This window comes from Ictalurus punctatus, chromosome 15 (assembly GCF_001660625.3).
Source record: "Ictalurus punctatus breed USDA103 chromosome 15, Coco_2.0, whole genome shotgun sequence".
Taxonomy (NCBI): domain Eukaryota; kingdom Metazoa; phylum Chordata; class Actinopteri; order Siluriformes; family Ictaluridae; genus Ictalurus; species Ictalurus punctatus.
In genome coordinates, this window is record NC_030430.2 from 19,919,620 (window position 1) to 19,946,503 (window position 26,884).

The following is a 26,884-nucleotide window of genomic DNA, read 5'->3' on the forward strand; positions in this document are numbered from 1 at the left end:
TTTAATATGTAGTGAGGTAGCGAATTTAATAATTAGTTAGGTAGCGAGTTTAATAGGTATTGAGGTCGTGACTAATGTTAGTCTATTTACTGTTTACACAGTGGATTGACAACTTTCCTGTGATTCAGCTGCCTCATGCCTTCACTGAAATTGTACCAAATATGTTGTGTCATAATTTGTTATATCTCTCCATTGGTTCATTTTCTGATACGTCTTTGATTGCTGTTTCTGTAGACCATTGATTGATTAACCGTCCAGTAATTATGCCAGTGTGGCTGTGAGAAAGATTCTAGGTCAACTGGTAACTCTAAATGCAGAGGTAAGAAAACCATGATCCAAAACACAGGTATAGAATCACTGTGATCTAAAACCTTTTACTTTAAGGTCATGTGAAAAGTCTTCCCTCTTTTAGAGCCTGCCTGACCTCTTGATGGTGTATGATCACCCACTGAAGATGGTTCAGGATCCTGCCAATCGTGAAGGTATTGAAGCCGAGCTGGCACAGTCTGAGGTGAGTTTGACAAACTACAGTGTTACCAGTTTGAGCTTAAATACACTAATGTTTCATCTTACTTGCAGATTCATTATTTTAATTGTGTTGACGTACAAAATTCCAAGGTGGTGGTGTTTGGAGTTCTGGGAGGAGACAAGTAAGAAACTGTTTTCTGTTAGAAAGTATAGTGTATTTCTGAGCTGATATAGGATCAGCTCTGTGGACATTTTGGTGTTTTCAGTCAAATGTTAAAATACTAGGAAATTAGATGGTCTGCCTCATACATGCTTTTATTCCATACTCTTTCAGAGCCCTGCGGGGATTTCCTGATCTCTGAACGATGGCTATGCTTTTAATGTTCCACATGGACTATGACTTCCATGGTTCTGCAGAGATCCTTGAGGTAAAAACTTTATTCAAACCCTCTTCTAGCATTTCAGTATAGATCTCTCTCTCTCTCTCTCTCTCTCTCTCTCTCTATGGCCCTATTTAGACCTGCTATCATTTCATCCCCACTTCCTCTATCATTACCAACTCCTTCAACAACCTTCCCTTCTTTACCACATACTTTCACTTCAAAATATAGATACATTAGCATGTATTATGAACACTGCCTTTTCTGTCTTTCATATGTCAATATCTATATCTAACTCAGGGAAAGTTATGCATATTATCCTGATTCTAGTTATGCACATGCAAGTCGGTTTTCTGAACTTGCCATTCAGATTATGCAAATCTCCTGCATGTAGTTCATGCCTCCAAGGTGGCCAGATTTTTTTTGTAGTAGAAATAGTAGAAGGAGACAGAGGATTTAAATAGCAGCAAGACCAATGCATTTAAACACAAGCACTTACCTTTTATTCCGACAACAATCAGGGATAGAAAATGCATTATTAATAATATGTTGTAACATGAAAGCAAGTGGCAATTTAAAAATGAAAAATAAAAAGGCCTACTACATTATGAATGGGAAGAAGGCACGCATTGAAATAAACGTCTAATCGGAGTCGAGCATATTGCAAATATATCACTACATGCTTACTTATGGTTAATGTATTAGTGTACATATGGAGTAAAAGGCACTAGCAAAAGGAAAACGGCTTCCTGAACATCAAGTATCATAAAATATTGAACATGTTTGTTCTTGGAGGTTGTTCTACTGCGAAACAAGTCCAACCTGTTTTCATTCTTTTAAAACCTGATGAGGAAGGCTATACAGAATATCCTGTAAAAATAAAATGAAATCTAGGCTGCTGTATAATACTAATATTTTCAATATTCCACTATCAATACTTTTTATTCTATCCAACCGTGGATGTTTTAGCGAATAGCAACCATAACAGTTATCCAAGCACTCATTTGAACTTTAATGTAAAGTCAAACCCTATGCCATAATTTAGACATTCCACCTCCAGCTTTATACTGTAGATGCTGTTATAGGTATTAGATATTAGGTTCTTACAATCACTAATTGCACCCCACATGGTGGTGCAGTGGGTAGCATTGTCATTTTAACACTCCAGGAGCACAGGCTCGATCCGGATCTCAGTTTACTGGCTGTTCTCACTGTTTCCTTGTAGGTTTCCTCCAGGTTCTCCAGTTTCCTCCCACCTCCCAAACACATGCTGGTAGGTGGATTGCCTAGACTAAATTGCCCCTAGGTGTGAAAGAGTGTGTGAAATGTAATACCTCGACCCTGACCAGGATAAACCCTTACTGAATATTAATGACTAAATGAATGAATGAATGAATGAAGCTGGGATCAGTTCGGTCTGTATAGAAATCATACCATTTACAATACGATTAATAAGAAAAACTGAAAAAGAATGAATGAACCCACAGAAAACCATGATTGGGAAAAATAACAGTGCAAAATATTATGAAATACACAACTTAAATTCTTTACAGTGGGATTTAATTTGGAATATTTTAACTTTATAAGAGATCAGGTGAAAAAAAAAAAAAAGATGCTACATTTTCATAGTAATGCAAATATGAGAAGGAGAAGAATGGGCCTCATGAACTACTTTTTAATAATAGTTTTTCTACAGGGTGTCCTAAAAGTCTCCATATATAGGGGACTATGTTTGCCAACACCACGTCGGTTGTGCCTTCGTCGACTGCGACACTTCCAGACTTTTTGAATTTGTTCATAAGTTTGGTAACAGTGTCGTGATTGACACGTTCACTGTTGAAATCCATCGCAACCTTGCGACAGCTTCCTGATCCAGCCATGAGAATGATTTCAGTACGTTCTTCTTTTGTCAAAGGCGTTCTTAAAGGCTATCTGATAAAAAATATATATATTTATATATTTAATATAAACTAAGTATGAACATTTTGCTCAAAAGTGTTCATTTGCCCTATGTATGGAGACTTCTGGGACACCCTGTATTTACAATACTATTTATTATAAACACATATCGCGCTGGCACGATTGTGCTCACTGTTCTAGTAATTGAGAGATCAGTGATACTGAAGACAGTGTGTTTTATTTTTTTTCATCATCATTGGTTTCCACTTTTTTTTTCTTTCTTTCTTTTTTTTTTTTTAACAAAATCAAACAACACTATCACTGAGTTCAAATGGAACATAAAAATTTCAGTACGTTTCAGTAAAATATGACCTGTGATACTTAAACAACATAGAACTAACAAGGAACAGTCAGTGAGTTCAGATAGTTTATTGTTGCCATTAAATTGTCAAAGGACTTCCTTATTTCCCACTTTTTTTTTTTTAATGTTGCGTTACGTTAGCGTTGGGTTTGTTTAACATAACATTTACGAGTAGGAGTACAGTGTCAGACTGATACCTGATGTCAGTGTCAGATTGTATGTATTGTTATTGGGTGATAATGGTAAAGTGGGAACATTTTGTCCTGATAGCAACACTTTTTAGAGATAACCAGACTGGTGTGTTTTCCAATGTTTTGTTATATAATCCTTTCAATACGTGTCACTCTGTAGAGCTTTAGAAAGCTGCTTAAATCGGTGTACGTTTGACAAACACACTGTTTTACACACTGGCGCTTTTACACTATCACACATTGTAGATCAGGGGTGTCAAACTCCCCCACCCCCCAACAATTCGGGTTCTAAGTAAAAATGGGCTTGTAGAATTGCAAAACTTGGATCCATAAACTGACAAAATGTGCTAATGAAATTCTTCATTAGTAATCAAAGATTCTGACATATAATCCCAATTAGGTTTCAGCTCCAAGTTGTAATACGCCAAAATGTGTGTGTGTGTGTGTGTGTTGCATACTTATGCAACACACTGTATGGTAAAACCATAATTTGTACGATATTTCTAGGTAATGAACTGCGCTGTGTTCATTTGTTTTGTACGTGATACGTGACTGTCCGATCAATCCATCTGTGCGTTCAGAACGTACCTTACAGATAAATACACATTTAAATACATGAACACATTTCAGAGGAGTTGACGTGTTATTGGTCACTGTGTTGTTGTTGTTGTTGTTTTTGGTCACTTGACATTAGACTGAGTGTAATTACCTAAAATGAGTTTGACACCCCTGCTGTAGACGGAAACCTTTTTTATCAGAAGGGTCAAAATACGGTGAGTGTATTAAGCATTAAAAACAGCACTGTGGCAACATCTCTGCTAGCTATTTCTTTTAGACGTTAACAAGGGATTGGAATCAAACTAAGGAAATGAATTCGTTTACGAGGAATGAACAGAGAAAGAAATATCGATAACGAAAGTCAGACATGCCTGGGAGCAGTCGATTTGGCAATAAAGTAATTGCACATAGATTATATAAATCTCACAGTGACAAGTTATGCCCTTTAAAGATGACAATGGATTCACACTCCCTCACTCACTCTATCTCACACATACACCCACACACATTTAACTTACGACAACATAAACAATAAAATACATTTCCCATGCCCAAAGTCAATGTTTGTCCTTCATATAGTTGCTTTACTTCATGGTTCCCAGAGTCCCCCAAAAACACTATAAAAATGTACCAATAAGCCATGAATAAAAGTTAGTTCAAATATCCCTCTCTCTGGTGTCTGAAGCCTTCATTGTACATGGCAAGAAAGAGCCTTAATTGCATCAGAGAACAAAATGTGTGGTCGTGTTGACAATCATTAAAAAAAAAAAAAAAAAAAAAAAAAAAAAAAATCAGTCAATCTGTCAACTGGCAATTGTTCAGACATATGAAACATATGTAGTGTTCCTATATCAAACATTTTTTGTTCTTTGGTCATCTGCATTCTTACTTCATCCTTGCATATATGTGTATTTGTGCATTTTTTTTCGTCATTAAAGTGTTTCCTTAAAAATCGGTTGATTTTTGAAAAAACGAAAAAAAATTTTTCAATGCAATCCTTCTCGTTTCCATCTAAGGCCACGGCTCTTAGACAGCTCACTCGATCAGACAGTCTGTGAGAGCAGCTAAGAATGAGAACATATTCTCAGTGTGTGCATGTATTCAACACCTCCGTTACGTGACTCAGCTGCGAGCCCTTCAGTGGTTATACTCCAAACTGGCAAAAAAAAAGAAAAAAAAAAGTGCGCTTGACGTTCCATTCAGAGTTTCATCTCTGTTCAATTCAGTGCAACTGGAGGCGTGTGGTCAGTGTTAACTGCTAGAAGGGCCACTGTTGAGAAAGTAAGTGGTCATGTCCCCTTTCCCCTTGACTTTGACGAGGCCACGGCACTCCAGCTGGTAGCCTTTACTGGCTAACACGTGGTACAGATCAGTGGTCACCTGAGAGAACAAAAGATTATTAGACATGTGTGTATTTTAATCCGCGTTTTTCTGAAATGATGCCACGTTGCAATTGCACTTGGAGTACAGCAGATGGCAGTGCAAGCTGCATTTATCAATTTTATGGTATTTAAGGTTGTCAGTTAATCAGATTTCGAATTGCCTGTTAGTAATAAAGCCGAATGTCTGGACTGTGGTTGAGCACAACTTCAAACAATGTGTATTAAATGTCAGTCATGACACCACAGGTGTGAATCAAGTCCAGCTTACAAATGCAGGGGAATTTCCCACCAACTGAGGAAACAATGTCAGACGTGTGATTTTCAAGGTCATACCACACAAATATGATGTCAGTGGTGTTAATTATGGTTAGGTTAGTGGGTTGAAAGGGAAAAAATAATAAACACATCATAACGGACTTGTCTTCGTTAATGTGATGTATTTCTGTGTGAGGAGGAAATGCTGATTTCTGCTGCTCCAGTTATTTGAACACGTCTGTGCTGCGCAGGAGAGCGAACACTGCTTTTAATCACTTTCTAATAATCATTAACATTAGAAGTATGCGTACAGAGTTAGGTTTCACACTTGTAGGCCTGCTTAATCTGTTTTTCAGCCAAAACTTGAAAGTGGATGAAATTTCATTGTGTCCCTAGTAAATACCGTTAACTGATGTTAATTATATACTTGTTTGATGTTAGCTACAGTGCTGTGAAAAAGTATTTCCTTATTTCTTCTCTTTTTGTGTCTCTCATACTAAATTGTTTCAGAAATGAAAACAAAGGCAACCTGAATAAACAAAAAATACAGTTTTTAAGTGAGAATGTTATTTATTGAAGCAAAAAAAGATTATCCAATACCAACTGGGCCTGTGTGAAAATGTATTTGTCCCTGTAGTTACTAATTCCCCAAATCCCCATTCATAATGGGGTTCAGCTGGACGGGACACATCCAGGCCTGATTACTGCAGACCTTGTTCAATCAAATCTACACTTATTTAGAACTTTTTCAACAGCATGAAGTTGGTTAAAAGGTCTTACCCAGTAACACACTATGCCAAAATTGAAAGAAATTCCAGAAATGATGATGAAGAAGGTGATTGAAATACATCAGTCTGGGAAGCATTTCAAAGCTATTTCAAAGGCTCTGGGACTCCAAAGAACCAAAGTGAGAGCCATTATCTCCAAATAGAAAAATCTTGGCACAGTAGTGAACCTTCCCAGAAGAGACCAACCTTGCAAAATTCCTCCAAGAGCACAGCAACTACTCATCCAGGAAGTTACAAAAGAGCCAAGAACAACATCAAAGGAACTACAGGCCTCTCTGCATCAATAAAGGCCACTGTTCATGACTCCACTATCAGAAAGACACTGGGGAAAAATGGCATCCATGGAAGAGTGGCAAGGTGAAAACCACTGCTATCCCAGAAAACATCAAGGCTCAAATTGTTAAACCTTTAGGGACAATGTTCTGTGGACTGATGAGTTGAAAGTGGAACTGTTTGGAAGACAGGTGTCTTGTTACATCTGGTGTAAAACAAACGCAGAATTCCACAAAAAGAACATCATAACTACAGTCGTGGTGGTGGCAGTGTGATGGTGTGGGGATGCTTTGTTGCTTCAGGGCCTGGGCAACTTGCAATAATTGAGGGAAACATGAATTCTGCTCTCTACCAGAAAAACCTAAAGGAGAATGTCCGGTCTTCAATCCGTAAATTGAAACTAAAGATCAACTGGATTATGCAGCAAGACAATGATCCAAAGCAACGGAGTAAGTTCTAATCCTAGAAGTAAGTGAAAGGCTGATCTCCAGTTATCGGAAGTGGTTGCAGTTATTGCTGCTAAAATCTGGCACAGTCAGATTTTAAGTTTAAGGGGGCAATTAGTTTTTCACATTGGTGATAGGTGTTGTATAACTTTTTTTTTGCTTCAATAAAGTAATAAAATAATTAAAAACTGTATTGTGTGTTTACTCGGGTTGCCTTTGTTTTATGTTGTATTTCATTTGAATATCTAAAACTATTTGTATGAGATATACACAAAAACAGAAGCAATCAGGATGGGGCAAATACTTTTTCACAGCACTGTAAGTTAAACATACAGTACATTGTTCGATTTGGAAAGGAAAACTGAGTCGAGACAAGAGCACTGATCAAAAATGCTTGATTTTCCTGCGGCTTTTTTCGAAATTCGCGATGCAATTCGCGGACTATTTTGTGCTTTTTTGTGGAAAACTACTTCAATCGGTGAAACTGCAATTGAACGAAATAGTTTCGCACGGTCTTTCACAGTGATGTTTGTTGGTAAATGAGACCTTTTAGTTGTACTCATCTTCGACACACGTGAATCGAAGAGGGGCTTTGTCTGAATGTGCCTTCCGATCATGTCACATGATGCGCCTTGGCCCAGATCTGTGGAAAATCTGAGGTAATTTGAAAAAATTGAAAGCTCCTGCGAATATTGTGGAGTTTCCTTGATTTTGCGTTAATTTCAGTCAGAGGGACTGACTGGTCACGTTACTACTAATGTGAGATTGGGGAAGGGGGGCGGGGATTCCAAGGGGGCAGTCAATATTGGAAAGTTTGAAACACCTACACTTGCACCACTATCATTTGTTATCTGGCTCATCTGTCATTTTATATATACTCACTGGCCACTTTAATATAAACACCTGCTCTTTCGAGCAATTATCTGATTTTGCCAATCACGTGGCAGCAGTACAATGCGTAAAATCATGTACATGCAGAGCAAGAGCTTCAGTTTATGTTCACATCAAACATCAGAATGGGGGGAAATGTGATCTCAGTGACTCAGTGTGTTGAGTATTTCAGAATCTGCTGACCTGCTGGGATTTTCCCGCACAACACTAACTCAAATAACCACTCTTTACAATAATCGTGAGCAGAAAAGCATCTCAGAACGTACAACACGTCGAATTCACTTGATGTGGATGATCTACAACAGCAGAAGACCACACTGGGTTCCACTCGTTTCAGTTGAGAACAAGAATCTGAGGCTAGACTGGCCATAGGTTCACTGAAACGGGACAGGTAGTGATTGGATAAACATGGCCTGGTCTTTTGGCTGGTATGCAATCTTGAACCGTCCAGTTTCAGTGAGCATATCCTCACTTAGCCTCAGATTCCTCAAATGACAAACTGTAATCTGGACATTCTGATGTTTGATCATGTGGCCATTAACTGAAGCGCTTGACCTGCATCTGCATAATTTTATACACTGTGCTGTTGCAATATGAAATATGCGTAATTGCATGAATGTGTGTACAGAGAGGTTATTGTAGAGCTGGCACCTGGATGCGATCGGGTACTCCCGTACTGTCCATGCGACTCGCCACGTTGACCGTGTTTCCCCAGATGTCATACTGCGGCTTTCTAGCTCCGATCACTCCAGCTACCACAGGCCCTATGTTTAGCCCTGTGGAAAACACACACACACATATACTCACTGTTATTTTGTCCTGCTGTAAGTCAAAGTCAAAGCCCTAGTGTATGGGAAAATAAAAATAGCAAAATGGCTTTAATATGATGTGTAGAAGTTACTGTAATCGGGATGATAATTTACTGACCAATCTTCATTTGGAAGTTGTTGAACGAGTGCTCGTTGATGTACTTCATCTGCTCTCGTAGCCTCATGGCGTAGTCGGCTAGTGCCAAGATGTGTGAGCGGCCCTCTCTGTCGAATGTCGAGTCGTTCAGGCCTGACGCTGCCATGTACGTGCTTCCTATCGTTTTGATCTTCTCGAGCTGCTTGAACTGATCCTCACTGATGATCTGAGGACATTACAGGTCACTTAATCATCACTGAGACCACTGAAACCATGAACATTACATAATTTAAGTACAGGGATTAGAGTGAACATTAAAAGCGTGAAACTCTTAAAATGGCATCGAGCCTAGCCTTTTTTTTTTTTTTTTTTGCATCACTGTGACTAACCGCAGTATCCACCTATCACTTTCTTACCTCATCAAAGTCGGCGATGATCTCGTTGAGCAGTCTCAAGCACTCCACGCCCTCGTTATTGGCCTCGAGCTCTGTGTAGAACTCGGAAAAGTTACTGATGGAGGCGAACATCACAGCCACGCACTCACATGACTGGTAGTAAAGCTCGTCGTTGCGGCGCTCTCGGGCCAGGAAGTGGGCAGCCACATCTTTCGGCAGGATGTTATGAAGGAGACGACGGTTATAGGCTTGCAGCTCCTCCATCTCCTCTTTCTCTTCTGTAGCCTGAGGGCAGAGGACAAAAGAAATATATAAGAGATGACAATGTTACTAGGGCACTCTGCTACACTGTGTGCTCGGTTATTACTTCAGCTTTTTATGGCATTCTACAGACGCCCGTATTCAGAGCGACTTATACATGTGCCTCGTTGTCTCAAAAACACCTTCATACTCGTCCACTAGGTCAGGGACTGAGAGTAGTACTGTATCAGTCTAAAAACTCCGTTCACATGTTCAAAGCAAATGCTGCAACCCAAAGCACATGGCATGTTTGCTTCACTTCCTGCAGTCAGGACAATTCAGAGCTGTTTCTCACTGCAAATGAACCTCACTAGAGTTCGCTTGGAAGTGCACCAAGGACACCTCTCTCAGATGCTCTTGGAACGGTCACGCCCGAGTGGGACTGCTGTGTTCTCACCTGCCTAAACAAGCTGCACCGAGAACACACAGAATAAACACCCCATATATTCAAGCACCCTTAGCGTGTGTCCTTCCAAATACGGCGAGTTCGCCTTTAAAAATATCTTCTGACTTCACTCCTGCTTTGCTCACAAACGTGTCAGTTTCACTGAAAGACGTGACTACATCACTACCTTATCCTCGCGTAACTATACAATTTACCGATCTTTTACTTTCAATTCAGTCATTCTGTATGCTCACATTACAGCTCGGTGACAAAAATGACTCACGAACACAAATATAAACGAAGCCTCAGGCGCAGAACCCTGTTATGTAATCTGTTCAACTGGCAATTTCATACTTTACAGGAAAGGCTAATTCTCAGTGGCATGAGCACAGGGAGATGCACCTGCAGTTTCCACAGGAAGTCGAGGCGTGCGGTGGATTCGACCTGCTGTGCGTGCAGATACAGCGCCAGCACAAATACGGTAAGGATTACTGGAGTCATCATCTTCAGCGGCACCTTATTCAAAGTCTCAGGGCTGCAGGGGCAGAAATGCAGATAGGGTTGGTGATACAATCCTAAATATACAGTAATAGACCATGATATTTACCGTGTTGCTGGTTTCATTCATTATTAACAACAAAAATGGTCATGTAATGATCAAAACAATATCAGTGCAAACTGCGAATGTGACACAAACAACGGGCCTCACTTATCCAATTCAACTTTGAGTAAAGGTGTGTGTAAATTTGCATAAGCCAAGTTGAACAAAATATTTCCACCGGATTTACAATTTGCATGTGGTGATGCCCACAAAACTCTATAAAAGGCAAAGCTCACAGAGCTGAAATGATGAGAAAACAGCAAAAAATAAATACTTTAGGTAGAAGTCAATGCTCTTTTGACTCACATGTTATGCCAATAAAACTCTGTTATTTAACAGGGTAGTAACCCATTGACAACGACAAAATCTGCAGCTGAATTACAGAATAGATGAATTACTATGGAATTAAATTTCAGCCAAAAGTACTGAACAGCTTCCTTTCGCTAATCGTGAGTTATGAATGCGCTGCCAGGGTTTTCGTTTACGGAGCGTTCGCTATTCTGGAACAAAACTCACTTGTGGGCGGGGCTTAACTGCGATTTACTCTCACTGGCTAGCGAGAGTTGGATCGACAGCTCCCGGACCAGGAAGTAGAGACTTCAGTAGCATGAATTTTGATGAATGTTCTGGATGCAGTTCTCTGTATAGTTATCGTGCTTGTACTTTGCAGTGAAAATTATTACTTACTTCATTGCTTATTTAGTTACTATATAAGTTCATAATTAATATTTGTGGATTGGGTCATCTCAAACGCCTATTTTTTTTTTTTTTTTGGAGCGTTTCTACTTCCTGGTCAGGGAGCTGTCGATCCAAATCTCACTAGCCAATGACAGTAAAATCGCTGTAAAGCCCGCCCACACGAGACGTTTGTGCGAGAACGGTGAACGTAAACTTGCATAGTGTAAACGAAAACTTTGAAAGCGTAAACAAAAACTCTGGCAGCGCATATTCAGGAAGCATAGAAATCATTGCACATTTTTGTACATTTATTTAAAATTTACATTCAATACTTTTGGCACAAATTTAATTCCATAAATTAGATTAGTGAAGTAAGCGAGCTGAAAATAAAATGATTTGACATGAAAACAGTGGGGAAATATATATATATATATATATATATATATATATATATATATATATATATATATATATATATATATATATATATATAGTATTGGATTTGTGTTGGCTTGTTTTGTTTAATGTTTCTTTTTCATATTTAATATTTCAATAAAAGTCAATGGCATTAATATGAAACAACTTCCTTTCACAAAAGTTGCATTACATTTGTGTTGAAATACATAAGCTATCATAATCCATACACAAAAGTGCAGTAATCCATACAAATGATATGAAGCCCATTAATGACGGTTTACATTCATTAAAAGTCTTCTCACACGTAGGAGCACGAGTAGGATACAAACATTTTTCTGAACTTACAGGGTTTAATTTTTTAATGAATGCCAACTTTCTTGTGTAAACACTCCCATGAACGGTTCATGAATAAATCCATTCATATCCAGTTTGATAAATGAGGCCCAACATGTAATAATTACCTTTATAACAGCCTCTAACACTTGAAGCCAGCCAGGAAACTTAAAGCCAGCTACATTTATTTTTTTTTTAATGCTAGAAAGTGAAAACTGTCACCCATGATTAGTTATGATTGCTCTCTTGGACATGCATTGGCCATAGTTGGCTGTGGTGATCTCCTGAAGACAGGACTAATGTGTTTCTGTTCCGCCATTTGAGAAGCCAAAGAGTTTTTTTTTTTGTTGTTGTTGTTTTTTTTAAAATCAAATAACAGTAGAAATGGTGTAACATACTCGATAAAAGCTAGTTGTAAATAGTAGACAGATTTTTAATGATGTTTTTTTTTTTCAGGCTCTCTATAAGATCACTCCATGTTCTGCTCTTGATGAAATCTTTATCTAGTCATGTACTTTTCTCTCAATAACAATAGTGCAGTATCTTTGTAATCACCTGAGTTAGACTTAGTTTTGTATGTTCGGATTCTGGTTTACAAAGTTCCTAAAAGGATTAGATAATGACAAACTGACGAAGTCTTTTGAACACCCTGTATTCAATTTTTTAGGTAAACTTCAAGTAATGTTTAAGTCTAAGTCCACCACTCACTCAGACTTTGAACCAGATTTCACAAGGGCACAAAATCAGCGTGTGTGTTATGAACTTACCAAGCCTCTGTTTTATTGAAACCAGACCTGTGTATAAAAATAGAAACATTCTCATTAGTGACCTGTATGACCCACAAAGTACACATGCACGCACACGCACACACACACACACACACACACACACACACACAAGAACTAAAGCAGAAAGTCACTTGAAGGTCTTACAACAGGAAGTTTAGAGTGTTTAGTAGAAGTGTTTAGAATTATATAGAAGGTCAAATAAAAGTACTTCGTATGAGCATAACAATGAAAGAAGCGATCGTTCTCTAATCGTTTAACAAATTAGTTTCGATCATGATCATTAGCAACTGTTATAGATTGTATAAATTTAATTATACATTAGATCATAATGTCTGAATTAGGGATGCATCAATACCAATGGCGGTATCGTGGCTGTCGGTCCGATATATCCATCCATTTTTTTTGTACCGCTTATCCTACACAGGGTCACGAGGATCCTGGAGCCTATCCCCTAAGACAGGTGACACCCTGGATGGGGTGCCAACCCGTCGCAGGGCACAATTACAAACACACACTCTACGGACAATTTGGAAATGCCAATCAGCCTACGAAGCATGTCTTTGGACTGGGGAAGGAAACCAGAGTACAACAGAGGAAACCCCTGAAGCACGGGGAGAACATGCAAACTCGACACACAGAGGGCGAAGGTGGGAATTGAACCCCCAACCCTGGAGGTGTGAGGCAAACGTGCTAACCACTAAGCCACCGTACCCCCTGTTGGTCCAATATTGTGCTTATATTCTCCTTCTCATAAAAATGGTTTAACTGATGCATCCCTAGTCAGAATTTTTCGTTCGTCAAAGCTTCGAGCTGTGTGATGAGTTGAACTCACAGTGCGTTGGCGGACACCAGCAGGTCGGCGTTATCGAACAGCACCACGAGAGGCCACTCGACCAGCAGCAGGAAGCTGAGCTGAATGAGCAGCATTAATGCCAGCTTGCCTATACTGCTGATGTGCAGGAAGACAGAGCAGGCCAGCAGAGTCAGCAGCACACTGTAGGTGAAATACTGGACAGGACACACAACAGGCAAGTCAGATACACTGACACACACACACACACACACACACAAACAGACTTGATATGTGGATATGAATGCAAGACACTGGAACACACGCTGGAGTCATGCGCTTCCACACACTGACCTCAGGGAAAGGACACGGTATTTTGTGGCCGGCACAGAGTGTGAGTGTGTCGTCTGCCGTTCGGGTCAGGTTGTTCAGAATACACAGTGTCACATTGATCTCAGAGATGTTCTGGTCCTTTGCTACACACTGAACCAGATCGTCCTTCTCACATGTAAACTGCCAACAAATAAGCCAACAGATAACAGCCACTGAGTCATATTGATGCTACAAAAACACTAGGATATTCTAGACGTGTAATTTTAGCCACGAGTAAATGCAGGATGTTTACATTTCACTGCTGATTTGGCTATGCGTTAGCTGAAATTCTGTTGTGAAAACAAAGTTGAAGTGCTATGTCGTTCTTTTGACTTAATACACTATATGACCATGTGCTTGTGGAAACCTGACCCACACAATGACATGTGGTTCTTTAGCAAATTGTTGCCACAAGGTTTGAAGGACACAATTGTCTAGAATGACTTTGTGTGCTGTAGCATTAAAATTTCACTTCACTGGATCTAAGAGGCTCAAACCTGTTCCAGGATAACAATGCACCTGTGCACAAAGCGAGCTCCATGAACACATGGTCTGCCAAGGTTGGAGTGAAAGAACTCGAGTGGCCTGAACAGAGCCCTGACCTCAACCCCACTAATTCAGAATGAATTAGAATGACGGCTGTGCACAGGCCTCCTCATCCAGCACCAGTGCCCAATCTTGCGTACTCTTGTAGCTCAACCCCACCATATAGTGGGGAAACCCTATAGTAGAAAGCCTTCCCAGAAGAGTGGAGGCTGTTATAGCAGCAAAGGGGGAACTCAATATTAATGCCCATGGTTTTGGAATGAGATACTCAGGTGTCCACCTACTTCTGGCCATATAGTGTAAGTCTAAAGTAAACTTTTTCCCCATGAGGCCCATTTCCCATTTTAAAAAAAAACATTTTCAACCAACATTTTTGGTGGTATCCCTAATAAATATATTTAACTGACGTTATCTATATATTTGTGTAATGTTAGCCAAGTCAAAAAGATGAATCTAGAGTTTATTTCAAATGAATCAACTCAAAATATCCTCCATTTACCGTGACAGAATACAAAAGGGCCACTTTCAAGCAAACCAAAGAGGAGATTATTATGTGAGTTGGGGAGGGGCAGGGCTTCCAGGAGCTCATTTGCCGTTTTTATTAGGGGAAAACAAGACTGCGCTTTTGGCGTATTTTATTATTTTTTTGCTTTTATTGTACTTCTATGTTAAAATGCAGGTCTGATACAATCATGTTAAATATTTATTTTGGGGTATTTTCTCACCCCTCAGCCCACAGTTTAAATACCTATGGTCTAATGATTTCCAAAATCTTCTCCCTAATTTAGTGATGGCCAATTCACACCCATCAGGCATGTGTACCCTATCTCATGACAGTTACCAACCAGGGAGGGCGAAGGCTATCATGTGCTTCCTCTGAGGCATGTGAAGCAAGCTGACCGCATCCTTCCGAATTGCTGCTTATGCAATGTCATGGGGCGGTGTAACACACACGAGGGAAAGCGATATCCAACCACTTCCGCATACATGAGCTCAAAGACACCCATGATTGTCTAGTGTTGCTGTGATTGATAGGGGAGAGAGAGTATACCGACCCTCCCTCCCTGAAAGCACAACCAGGTGTGCTCTCTTGGGCTTCCAGCCATGGATGGCTGTGGCATCATTGGGATTTGAACTCGTGATCTCTGTATGATGATTGATAATTCATTTGGGTTTGACTCCTAACTCTAAAATGGTCCTCGAAGTCATTTCGTCCATTAATGTACTTATTTATAAAAAAAAAAAAAAGAAAAACACATGCACACACACAAAAGAATAACAGATAACAAAGACAAGACAAATGACATTAGGACACAAAAGTACAATACAAATGTAACTTCTGACTGGACAGCGTCATTTTAAACACGCTGCTGAGGCATTCATACTCACAGCCTGCTGATGATTGGGTGCTTTGCACCACTCTGGAAAATTCCAGTGCAGTTCTGAAACAACTAATGACCTTTCTCAGAATAACGTTAACCTTTAAACTTCCAGCAATGTATTTTAATGCGATATCATGATAATGAAACCACAGAGGAATGTGACACATCACTCATATCACTATTGAATATGAAATGTCAAAAAAAAAAGAAAAATGACTGCTCAATACAAACTGAAAAAATACATAATCTTTAATCTTCCGTAAATCCTCATGAGCACAGTGGACAAAATCATATACATATATAGCTGCAAGCTAGCAGCTAATGGACAGCAGATTAAGAATTCTGTGCACCAGAAATGAAGGAGTCCTTGAATGCTAACTGTAGCAGCGTCTGCGTACAGAAGGAGTTAGGTGCTTTTGATTAAAGCGGTCTCAAACCTGGGTGCAGTCCAGGGAATCGCTCTCTGTATTCAGGACCGATCGTGGGGGGTCATTTGCAGGGCGGGCGTTATCCTCACTGCTTTGGGTTGTTTTTTTCACATAGACGAATATCTTCAGAATTGCAGACCAATTTTTATTATGAAACTCAACAACAGGAAGTAACATGAAAGGTTTAACCAATTACACTAATGGACAACAGCCCTCAGAAGACACCTTTAAGCAACTACTACGATTTACAAGCATTGACCTCAATCTCGTCAAGGTTCTTTCCCTCACACTTTTCTGTGCATTGTACAAACTCATGACCTTCCGATCAGTGGTCCAACATCTTAACCACTGAGCTACCACTTCCTTACCGCTTACCAACAACCAGGACACGGTCAAAAATCACTGAGATGTTTGGTGTGAAGCTCTTATGCAGTATCTGCATGATTTTAATAAGTCTTTATTGGTCACCTATACATTACAGCACAGTGAAAAATTCTTTTCTTCGCATAGCCCAGCATGCAGGATGCTGGGGTCAGAGCGCAGGGTCAGCTATGATACAGCACACCTGGAGCAGAAAGGGTTAAGGGCCTTGCTCAAGGGCCCAACAGTGGCAGCCTGGCAGTGCTGGGGCTTGAACCCCCGACCTTCCGATCAGTAACCCAGAGCCTGGCAGTGCCGGGGCTTGAACCCCTGACCTTCAGATCAGTGACCCAGAGCCTGGCAGTGCCGGGGCTTGAACCCCTGACCTTCAGATCAGTGACCCAGAGCCTGGCAGTGCCGGGGCTTGAACCCCTGACCTTCAGATCAGTAACCCAGAGCCTGGCAGTGTTGGGGCTTGAACCCCCGAGCTTCCGATCAGTAACCCAGAGCCTGGCAGTGCCGGGGCTTGAACCCATGACCTTCAGATCAGTAACCTAGAGCCTGGCAGTGTTGGGGCTTGAACCCCCAACCTTCCGATCAGTAACTCAGTGCCTTAACCGCTAATTATTTATTTATTATAATGGTAATGATTTTATGCACTACATTGCTGCAACAATGCTGCTGATTGGATAATAAGTGTTCCTATTAAAGTGGCTGCTGAGAGTGACATACAAAAAGAACAAAATAAATAGAGAACACAAGAACTCATCTGACTTTTAATAGCAGATGACTTTTCAGCATTTCATTCACTTCAGACAGAAAGTGCTCACCATGTTGGCAAACGCTGAGAGGTACACGAGCAGGATGGTGAAGATTCCTACTAACGTGCTGTTAGTGCGAGACTCGACTATCTTCTTTGACACTGATTGCAAGACCACAGGGAAGAGCTAAAACAAAAACAAAAAACCAGACAGGAATAAAATACTTGCAGGGGGACATTCATTCGTAATATATTTATACTCATCAAACAGTGATAACCTGATTGAGTGACTGTTCTGACCTTAATACAGGAGTAGATGGCACATACGAAGAGGATGTTGGCAAGGATTATAAAGATACTGATGAAGATGCCAAGCATTAGTGTTGTGCTGCAGAAAAGTGACAAGTGAGAGGAAAATATAAACATTGTGTTACACTCCAAGACTTTAAAATAAAAGCTTACAGCTTGTGCTTTGCATAAGTATTCACCCCCCCACCCCTATATCATGAATATCATGACAAGGAAAATCAATAACAATATATTTACATACACAAAAAACAATATTCAAAGTACACAAACCTTATTTCTATAAAACACTTATATTACTGTATTTCTGGCACAACCAGTTTCCATCAGAATTGACATAATTAGTCTGACAGACTTTGCCTGTGTGCAATTAAACTGTCATGTGCTCTTAAGTATAAATAAACCAGTTCCTGGAACACTACAAAACACGTGAAAGGTTATGTGAGGTTGAATGGTGAATACGTATGCACGACACTGTATTACATATCAGATACATTATGTCTATATCTGAAATATATAATAATATACAACACATGTTTTAACATAGTACTGAAACGACATACTGTGGGAAAATGGTGATCTGAATAAAGCAGATGAAGCAAAACACCACCAGCGTACAGGCTACATAACCCCCGAATCGATCGTCCACCTTCTTAGAGTACTAAGGACACAAAGATAACATGTTAGCCTTCACTCATATGCAAATCTTCTGTCTGAATTACATGCAGATTTGTCTTTTATGGACCTTTTTCTCCAGAATCGGTGTCTGAAACCTGAGCAGGAACTTTTTGACGTGGTCCTTGCGTAGCTGATCGATGCTGCGAGCATCGATGGCACGTCCCAAAAACTCGTCTACCTCATCCTCTGGGTTCAGGGCCTCCTGAGCACTTCGGCTACAAAGTAGAGCACACGCGTTTCATTTAGACCGAGCTGTCAAATATGCTTCGGCAGTTGGAAGGGATCGAGTAATGATCCCGCTCTGCATGACAGGAATGTCACAGTGTGGCTAAAATCACTGTCCTAAAGCTGTTTAACTATTTATAGCAGTCGGCTTGGTATTCCAATAAGGCACACAAAGGAAGGCTTCAATGGAAATAAGCCTTCATGGGCATGTTCATATCATGCAGGCTTAGCGCTGAGGCTTCAGTGACAGTACGGTAATCTAAGCCACTGCCTGCAACGGGGAGCACTAAGAAAAGCAGCAGTACTCACTTGTCTTTGCTTGAGGCTTCATCAATGCCCTGGGGATGAGCAGGAAACAGGGATTAGTTACAGTTACAGTGCAAACAAAGTGAAAGTCAAAAACACACGCAGCCTAGTTGGCCAGCCTACAGCTTTACGTAACATCACACAGATAGTAGTGATGAGATTTACGAGCCAATTTTGATTCATTAGATTCATCTCCCAGAGCGGCAGCTCCGAGCAGGTTTCAGTGTTTAAAGCTCACGGTTTCATACTTTTACTCTATATTATAATCTAATAGGAAAGTAGTTATATATATATATATATATATATATATATATATATATATATATATATATATATATATATATATAGGATGTAAATGAATAGCGTATGAAGACAAGATCGATAAACAGGCCATGCACTATTGTTTTGTTTTGTTTTTTACTTTCATGCAGGCTTGAGCAAGCACACGGGACATAAAGCAGTGTTCATTCCTTCATTCATCCTTAGGCCACATCCACATTAATCCCGATAGATCTGAAAGCTGCATTTGCCTTTTTAAAAACGCTCTCCGTCTACACTTAAAATGCTTATGTCCCTATACTGCGCGTGCGGAAAAACGTCAGAAGCTTCGGCCTGCGTCATTTCCGCCAGGCGTTTACTTAAAAATGCAATCTGAAAGGTGTACAGAGTGACATTAATCTTTAACAACGCTATCAATCTGGATAACAGGCACAACAACTGCAGCACAACATCGTCCACCATCTTGTTCGTTTTGAGTCGAATGGGTCACGTGATTGCGTCACATGACTAAAAAATATGTCATTGTTTTCGATTATATCTCTGTTTTTCTCAGTCCACGCTACAACACGGAAAACAGCGGTTTCAAATGTACGTTTTTTCCAAAAGCTCTGTTTTCGCCAGACGAATATGCCGTCTCTGTGTGGCCCCGAAAGGCAAAAACGTAGAGGAAAAAAAAACATGCGTTTTCACATTTATCCAGCTTAATGTGGACTTAACATGCAATGCATTTTCAGCGTTCATTCATTCATCCTTAGTTTACATCAGACTAGTTTATTGATATTTTTGGAAATAGAGCCGGCAAAATCAATAACTAAAAGGTTATTGTCTTATAAGTACACTATCATAAAGTGATGGTCCTAAAAAACTTGCACACACACACAATTATTAACTTAAATGTAAATTTTATATCCGGATTTCTGTAAAGCTGCTTTGTGACAATATCCATTGTTAAAAGTGCTATACAAATAAAACTGAATTGAATTAGATACAAATACAAATATGCGGCGCACTAAACAGACACAGATGCAGACAGTGTTATTATATTGCAAAACTATTATGTATATGTGTTTAATAGTAAAGAAAAAAAATCCAACATTTATAATCCAAAACTAAGTTCTGGGTGATGGAGGAAGATGGAAAAAACGTTCAAAGTTAGATGGTTGCATACTAATAGAATGCCGAAGTGCTAACATTGCTAATAAGAAATAATAGCAGTTAGAGAGAAAAAAAACAAACAAATATAATTTCGTGACAAAAACCCTAGCACATTTTTTTGGTTGGTTTTTTTGCATCGGTAAGAAAAGAGCCAGGTATAAAAATCTGGTGGAAACACTGATTACTGTAATAATAACCAACTACATCATTTTTTTACCAACCAAAGACAAGAGATTTCGTTAAATCGCTTTCTACTGGCTCAAATGACAAAGGCTTTGAATTCACAGGTTCATCTAAATCAGAGGTGTCCAATCTTATCCAGAAAGAGCCAGCATTGCTGCAGGTTTTCATTACATCCGAGTAGAAGTCACACCTGACAGTCCATTGAAAACCAAGGTCAAGTGATTAAACAAAATGGAATCAGACGTGGCTCCAGCTTCATTGGAATGAAAACCTACACCCGCGCCGGCTCTTTGCGGATAACACCGGACACCCGTGATTTTTTATTTAAAAAATTCGCCGTGCAAAAAAAAGCAACTGCTACTGATAACAAATACATCCTTTACTTCCTGTGTCCTTTCCCCTTTAGTGAAAGGCTTTTCTTTACATTACATTACAACATTTGGCAGACACCTTTATCCAGAGCGACTAACAATTAACTCATTTATACAACTGAGCAGTTGAGGGATAAAGGCCTTGCTCAAGGGCCCAACAGTGGCAGCGCTCGGCTTTGAACTCGTAACTTTCCGATCAGTCCAACGTCTTAACTGCTGAGCTACCACTTCCCGCTTTCTGCTAAAGTAATTTGGTCTGACTGCGGATAAATCGGACAAAGCAGAATTTTTTTTTCATTTGTAGTGGCTCATGTGTTGCTGCTCATTGCTTCGTGTATGTGAAACGCTTCACCCAAGTCTTTTTCTTACATGTGATTTGTTTAAAATGAATGAATAACTCACACTTCACAAACCAGAAAGGTGGTAAAGGTGGGTTGAAGACGTAGGGAAAGTGGATATCCAGTTGGGGAAAAAAGTATTGGCACGCATCAACATTTTTTCCAGTAAATATATTCCCAATGAGGCTATTCATATGAAATTTTCACCAGACATCAGAATTAACTCAAGAAATCCGGAAATATAAAGAACTCACAACATTAAAGTCCATGAATAAAGTTCTGTGTAATAAAGTGGAAGGACACAACGTGAATCCTTTATATTTCCGGAATTCTTGAGTTAATACCGATGTCTGGTGGAAATTTCATGTGAATCACCTCATTGGAAATATATTTACTGAAAGAAATGTTGATGCGTCCAATACTTATTTCCCATGCTGTATCTTAGAATTTAAAAGGACCAAAATGTCAAAGTAAAATAATGTTTACTAATATTTACATGAATAGTGTTTGAAACCTTTAAAAAAAAAAAAAAAAAAAAACAGAACAGGAATGCTGGAACTGCTGTAAAGCTGATGCATTTATACGTCCGTCTATTATTCTAAAACCAGAAGGACCATGGTGAGTGTGCGGATTTGTGTTCTGTGCAGAACTCACCATCTGCCTGAAAACTTTGGAGTCTTTGGTCCTGGAGAAGGATCTGTCAGGCACCCAGCGGGGCATTAACCCATCAGAAGAGTTGGCTCTGGCACGCTGCAGCTTAGCCATCATAGCTTTTTCTTCTTTCTACATGATGCACACACAAAGAGCAAATAAGCCTGATTGCTGTACAGCATGTACAGTGCATACGTAGATGTACAGCGGAGTCCGAACGTCTGAGAGCGTTAGTAAAAATGCTTCTATTTTGCATTCTTTTCTAATTTAATACAACAATTTTCATTACTAATGATATTACTGACAACAGCTTGAGTGAAAAGCAGAGTCTTTGAAATGTTTTGATGAATTACAGTTAGTGTTCCGGTACATCCCTTTTTGCTTTGATGACAGTATGCACTGGAGCTGGAATAGACTCCACAAGTTTATGCAAAACCTTATGATCCATTTGAGATCAAATCCATCGGAGTGTCGTCTGAACCCACGCTTCAATACGATGCTTTTGTACGAAGCAGCTAACGTTAAATATCACAAATTTGCTTGCATTTAAATAGGGATCTAGGAATAGTGCAGAATCTTAAATATTAAATATATCGAACGTTTCTTTGAAAGGTTTCAAAATACTAAAACCTTCTGTTTTATTTCCAATTTTAAATGACAACCCAGATTTTCAATGTGGTCTCAGACTTTTGGACCCCCGCTGTCTGGGTATATCTGCTGTGTTTGTGAACAACTGACCCTTTTCTGGCTGCAGCCGAGCACCAGGAAGGTCTCGATATTGTTGTCTTTGAGGTAGGCGTTCCTCTCTCCGCCAAAGCCCGGCTCCACCTCGTAGTCTCCATTCAAATACTGCAGTGTAGCTTTAGTGATGTGGATACGTCTGTGGAAGATTTATTACAGATATCGTTGCGCGTGACATAAAGAATGGACGTAAATATCTGTCATAAACATGCTGGTTTGTTAGAAACCCATCGCACAGCTCCACATGGTGTGCGTGTGTGTGATGTGGGTAGGTGGTGCTCACTCTCACCCTGCTTTGCCTCCAGCCTCCATCTGGTTGGCCAGTGTGACGTCATTGGACCAGACATCAAACTGCCACTTGCGTAGTCCCAGAACCCCGCAGTGCACGCGCCCGCTGTGGATCCCCACCCGCATGTTCACGTTGACCCCGGTGATTTCTCTCACCAAACTGTTCACACACACACACACACACACACAGAGTTCACACATAGTGCATACACACATACATTGCTGATAAGGCTCATAAATAGAGTTACAATATTTACACTTTCAGTAAAAGAAAGGTCAATCATTATGTTCCGTCTAGCATCCTAAAGTGTTCTTTGGTTTGTCCCTTTGGGGAAATATGTAAACATGGTATGTAGAACTGTAGGACAGCTGTTTCTCCCTTTCAGAGCACGTTCCAAGTCAAACTAAATCATCTTTAGAACCCTTATGGAACCCTTTCTTCTAATAGTGTAATGTAAATGGTAAATGGTCTGCACTTATATAGCGCTTTACACTGTGTCTCAGTCACCCATACACTCACACACCAATGGCAGCAGAACTGCCACGCAAGGCGCTAACTTGCAAGTGGGAGCAACTTGGGATTCAGTATCTTACCCAAGGACACTTTGGTATGTGGAGTCATGTGGGCCGAGAATCAAACCGCCAACCCTACGATTAGTGGACAACCCGCTCTACTACCTGAGCCACAGCCGCCTGTTAATGTAAACACTGTACACACTTAAAAAATGGGCTAAGCTAAGCCCAAATTGGCAAAATATGAAGCTTTTAATGGTCTTAACAATAAATCATTGGTCAGAAAATGAGCAAGAATTAAACAAATGCACTCCTGAGACCTCCTGTGCCACCATTTGCTTGTTTACATTTGCTGCAGTGAACTGTGCGGGGGGAAAAACTAGAAACCGGGAAATTCAACTTATATAGTTTTCTTGTACGCAAAGGTAAAATCGTAATCATGACCATTAAAATGTTTCATGTAAAATTCAAACTGACACATGTCTTGGTGTAGACAATTAAAATAAAGTAAAAAATATTAATAAATAAAATAATAATAATACAATTCTGTCCGCAAGTTCACCCACGAGGCTTAAACATTTAAAGCACTCAAAGGGGAACGCGATCCTGTAGTTACTGTATATATTTGTTTAATTTGTGCTATTTCCTGACCAGTGATTTGCTGTTAAGATGATTAAAAGCTTAATATTTTACCATTTTGAGCTTGGCAATTTTTTTTTTTAACCCAGGAGTGTACATATTAAATAAACTGTCTTTTACTTCAGAAACCAGTGTATATCTTCGTGACATGGTACCAGTGCTGAAACTGATGTATGTACGGAGAACTTTTTAAAGAACCACCATGCATTTTAAGATGCAAACATTTTTGCGTCAGTCTCAAACAGTCTTACTTATACCTACTGTTAGCAAACACTGTTATCAATACCTCCATAACTTTAGTCTGGGTGGATCCTTTGTAGAGCTCCTTTCCAAACTGAAAAGAACCCTTGAACCCATCAATAATGTACCACGGTTTTGTCAGTTATGATTCTTAATTGTAATTATGGTTGTTATAGTTAGAATTATAGTTATAGTTATAATCTTGACCACGAGATTACCATGGCTCTACTGCACTACTTATTATGATTCATTATGAATGTCCAGTGTCAGCGCTTTTTTCCTTTAAGTTTTCTACCACAGCAAAGTCTTCAGGAGAGAGGTAACATGACAAGGTGCATATTTTTGTCTTTTAACGTCAGGAGAAAAAAAGAGGATGGTGAGGGGATGACTATTTATAGATGCTATAACAAAAGTGAAAGTGAACTTGTTTCACAATAATGTAACTATACGCAGCAACAAAAGAAACGTCCTCTCGCATTCGACTGCTTTTAGTTCCAGCAAATTTCTTAACATGTGTAAATATTTGTATTAATATAAAAACATCCAACAACTGAGACATAAACTGAACAAGTTTCACAGACATTTGAGGAACAGAAATGGAATAACGAGTCCCTGAACAAAGGGGGGTCAATATTAAAAGGAACAGTCAGTATCTGGTGGCCTCCAGCTGCTTTAAGTACTACAGTGCATCTCATCCTCATGGACTGCACCAGATTGGTCAGTTCTTGCTGTGAGATGTTACTCCACACTTCCACCAAAGTTCTCAATAACGTCTGGGGGGTAGACATGGTTACATGTAATTTTCCACTGCAAGGACGATCAGCCGTCCTTCCTGTAGCACTGTCTTAGGTGTCTTACATTACAGACATTGCAGTTTATTGCTCTGGCCACATCTGCAGTCCTCACGCCTCCCTGCAGTAGCCCTGTGGCATGTTCACGCAGGTGAGCAGGAACCCTAGACATCTTTCTTCTGGTGTTTTTCAGAGTCAGTAGAAAGGTCTCTTTAGTGCCCTATGTTATTGTAACTGTGACCTTAATCTCCTGCCGCCTGTAAACTGTTAGTGTCTTAAGGATTGTTCCACAGGTGCATGTGCAATAATAGTTTATGGTTCACTGAACAAGCATGAAAAACATCGTTTAAACCCTTTCCAATAAAGATCTGTAAAACTTATTTGGATTTTACAAAATTATCTTTAAAATACAATCTCCTGAAAAAGGGACGTTTCTTTTTTTGTCTGAGTATATAAAGGGAAAAAATAAGTATATAAGTATACAAAGTACAACATGTTAATTAATAAATGAAAAATTGTAATCATTGGAAAATTGCTGTGGTATTACAGGAATCGAATAATACTAATAATAATAATAATAATAATAATAATAATAATCAAAGTTCAGAGTTGCCTCTCATCACCTCGACATTGATTATTTTCCTATAACAGCATACCCTGTCATGCGTCACAAGTTCTGGCTTTGAGAACACATTTTACTGCTCAAAGTCGAAACCTTCATCATCTTGACGCAGCACAACAGAAAACAGTGACGTACAAAAGGAAAGATATGCTTTTATTATCTTGAGTGTTTAGCCGATCACGGACATGCCCTTGACGTTACCTTTCTTGCTTTAAGAAGAACAGCGTTTTTGCTGCTGGATGGATCCTGTAAACGGACTTGCGGGCTGAGAGTCAGCTCTTTTACAGTATGAACAGTATGAGCTCGGCACAGCCTCAGGAACCAGGGCTGTTATTTCTGTCCTTTTTTTTTTTTTGCTCTTACAGTGGCTGTGTTCAGTGTGAGCAGTCAGTTTCATTAAAAGTCATATCTCACTCAGTAAATAAAAGAAATGATTCGAGAAACATGCAGACTCACGAGATGGCCTCTATCATGTCCACTCCCATCTCTACACAGCAGTGAGCGTGATCTGCTCTCGGCTCAGGCAAGCCAGACACACAGTAGTAACAATCGCCCAGGATCTTTATCCTGAGACAGTGGTTCTCCTGCCAAAACAAACATACACACACACACACATTTTTATTACTATCTTTGTGAGGACCTTCCACTGACCCACTTATTAACGTAGCTACTTAATGCTAGGCCTACACATAAACCTAACTTTAACCTTGACCTCAGTAACCAAATGGAAATGTAAAAAATCAAGGTCAAAACCATCAGATATTCCTATCCCTAAGGGTACATTTGGTTCCCACAAAGACATACTGTATAAACAACTCCACTCTCACGCACACACACCTCATGCAAAATCAACATAACAATTCATGAAAACAAGACCATAAATTAATAAAAGTCCTATTTGCAATATTCGTGTTACAAACACTAAATCTGGGTCACTATCCAACTCCCTGTAACAAATTGTTGCTTGTAAAGCCTTTGTTGCTTCTCAAATATGTCCAACATGTACAAACCTGTTTATCTTTTTTTTTTTTTTTTTTTTTTTTAAGTTTTAAAGCTTTATGAAAACGATAATGTAATACACTAGGATCAAACTGGCTCAATTTTCACAGCAGGAAGTTTAACTTGGGCCAGACAAACAAATGCATGGAAAATCTTTGTTTTATTTAAAAACCGCCTTTTGGTTTAAAACAACACCGGACTCGGTATCTAGAGCTTCATGATGATG

General features: G+C 39.5%; 1 protein-coding gene across 2 annotated transcripts in view; it reads right to left on the reverse strand.

The window, feature by feature from the left end:
- Positions 1-2,391: 2,391 nt before the first annotated feature.
- Positions 2,392-26,884, reverse strand: part of adcy6b (adenylate cyclase 6b) — an 84,867-nt gene continuing 60,374 nt past the window's right edge. For both annotated transcript variants that reach the window (XM_017487383.3, XM_047160591.2), the window contains exons 7-23: positions 26,116-26,243; positions 22,856-23,014; positions 22,564-22,705; positions 21,829-21,957; positions 18,852-18,880; positions 18,385-18,532; positions 18,203-18,300; positions 17,634-17,721; positions 17,404-17,520; positions 13,840-13,998; positions 13,528-13,703; positions 12,675-12,701; positions 10,281-10,413; positions 9,215-9,478; positions 8,820-9,024; positions 8,544-8,668; positions 2,392-5,237 (exon numbers count right to left, since the gene is read on the reverse strand). In XM_017487383.3, the coding sequence (XP_017342872.1) occupies positions 5,109-5,237; positions 8,544-8,668; positions 8,820-9,024; positions 9,215-9,478; positions 10,281-10,413; positions 12,675-12,701; positions 13,528-13,703; positions 13,840-13,998; positions 17,404-17,520; positions 17,634-17,721; positions 18,203-18,300; positions 18,385-18,532; positions 18,852-18,880; positions 21,829-21,957; positions 22,564-22,705; positions 22,856-23,014; positions 26,116-26,243 (2,256 nt within the window). In that variant the 3' untranslated portion in view covers positions 2,392-5,108. The remainder of the gene's footprint in view (positions 5,238-8,543; positions 8,669-8,819; positions 9,025-9,214; positions 9,479-10,280; positions 10,414-12,674; positions 12,702-13,527; positions 13,704-13,839; positions 13,999-17,403; positions 17,521-17,633; positions 17,722-18,202; positions 18,301-18,384; positions 18,533-18,851; positions 18,881-21,828; positions 21,958-22,563; positions 22,706-22,855; positions 23,015-26,115; positions 26,244-26,884) is intronic.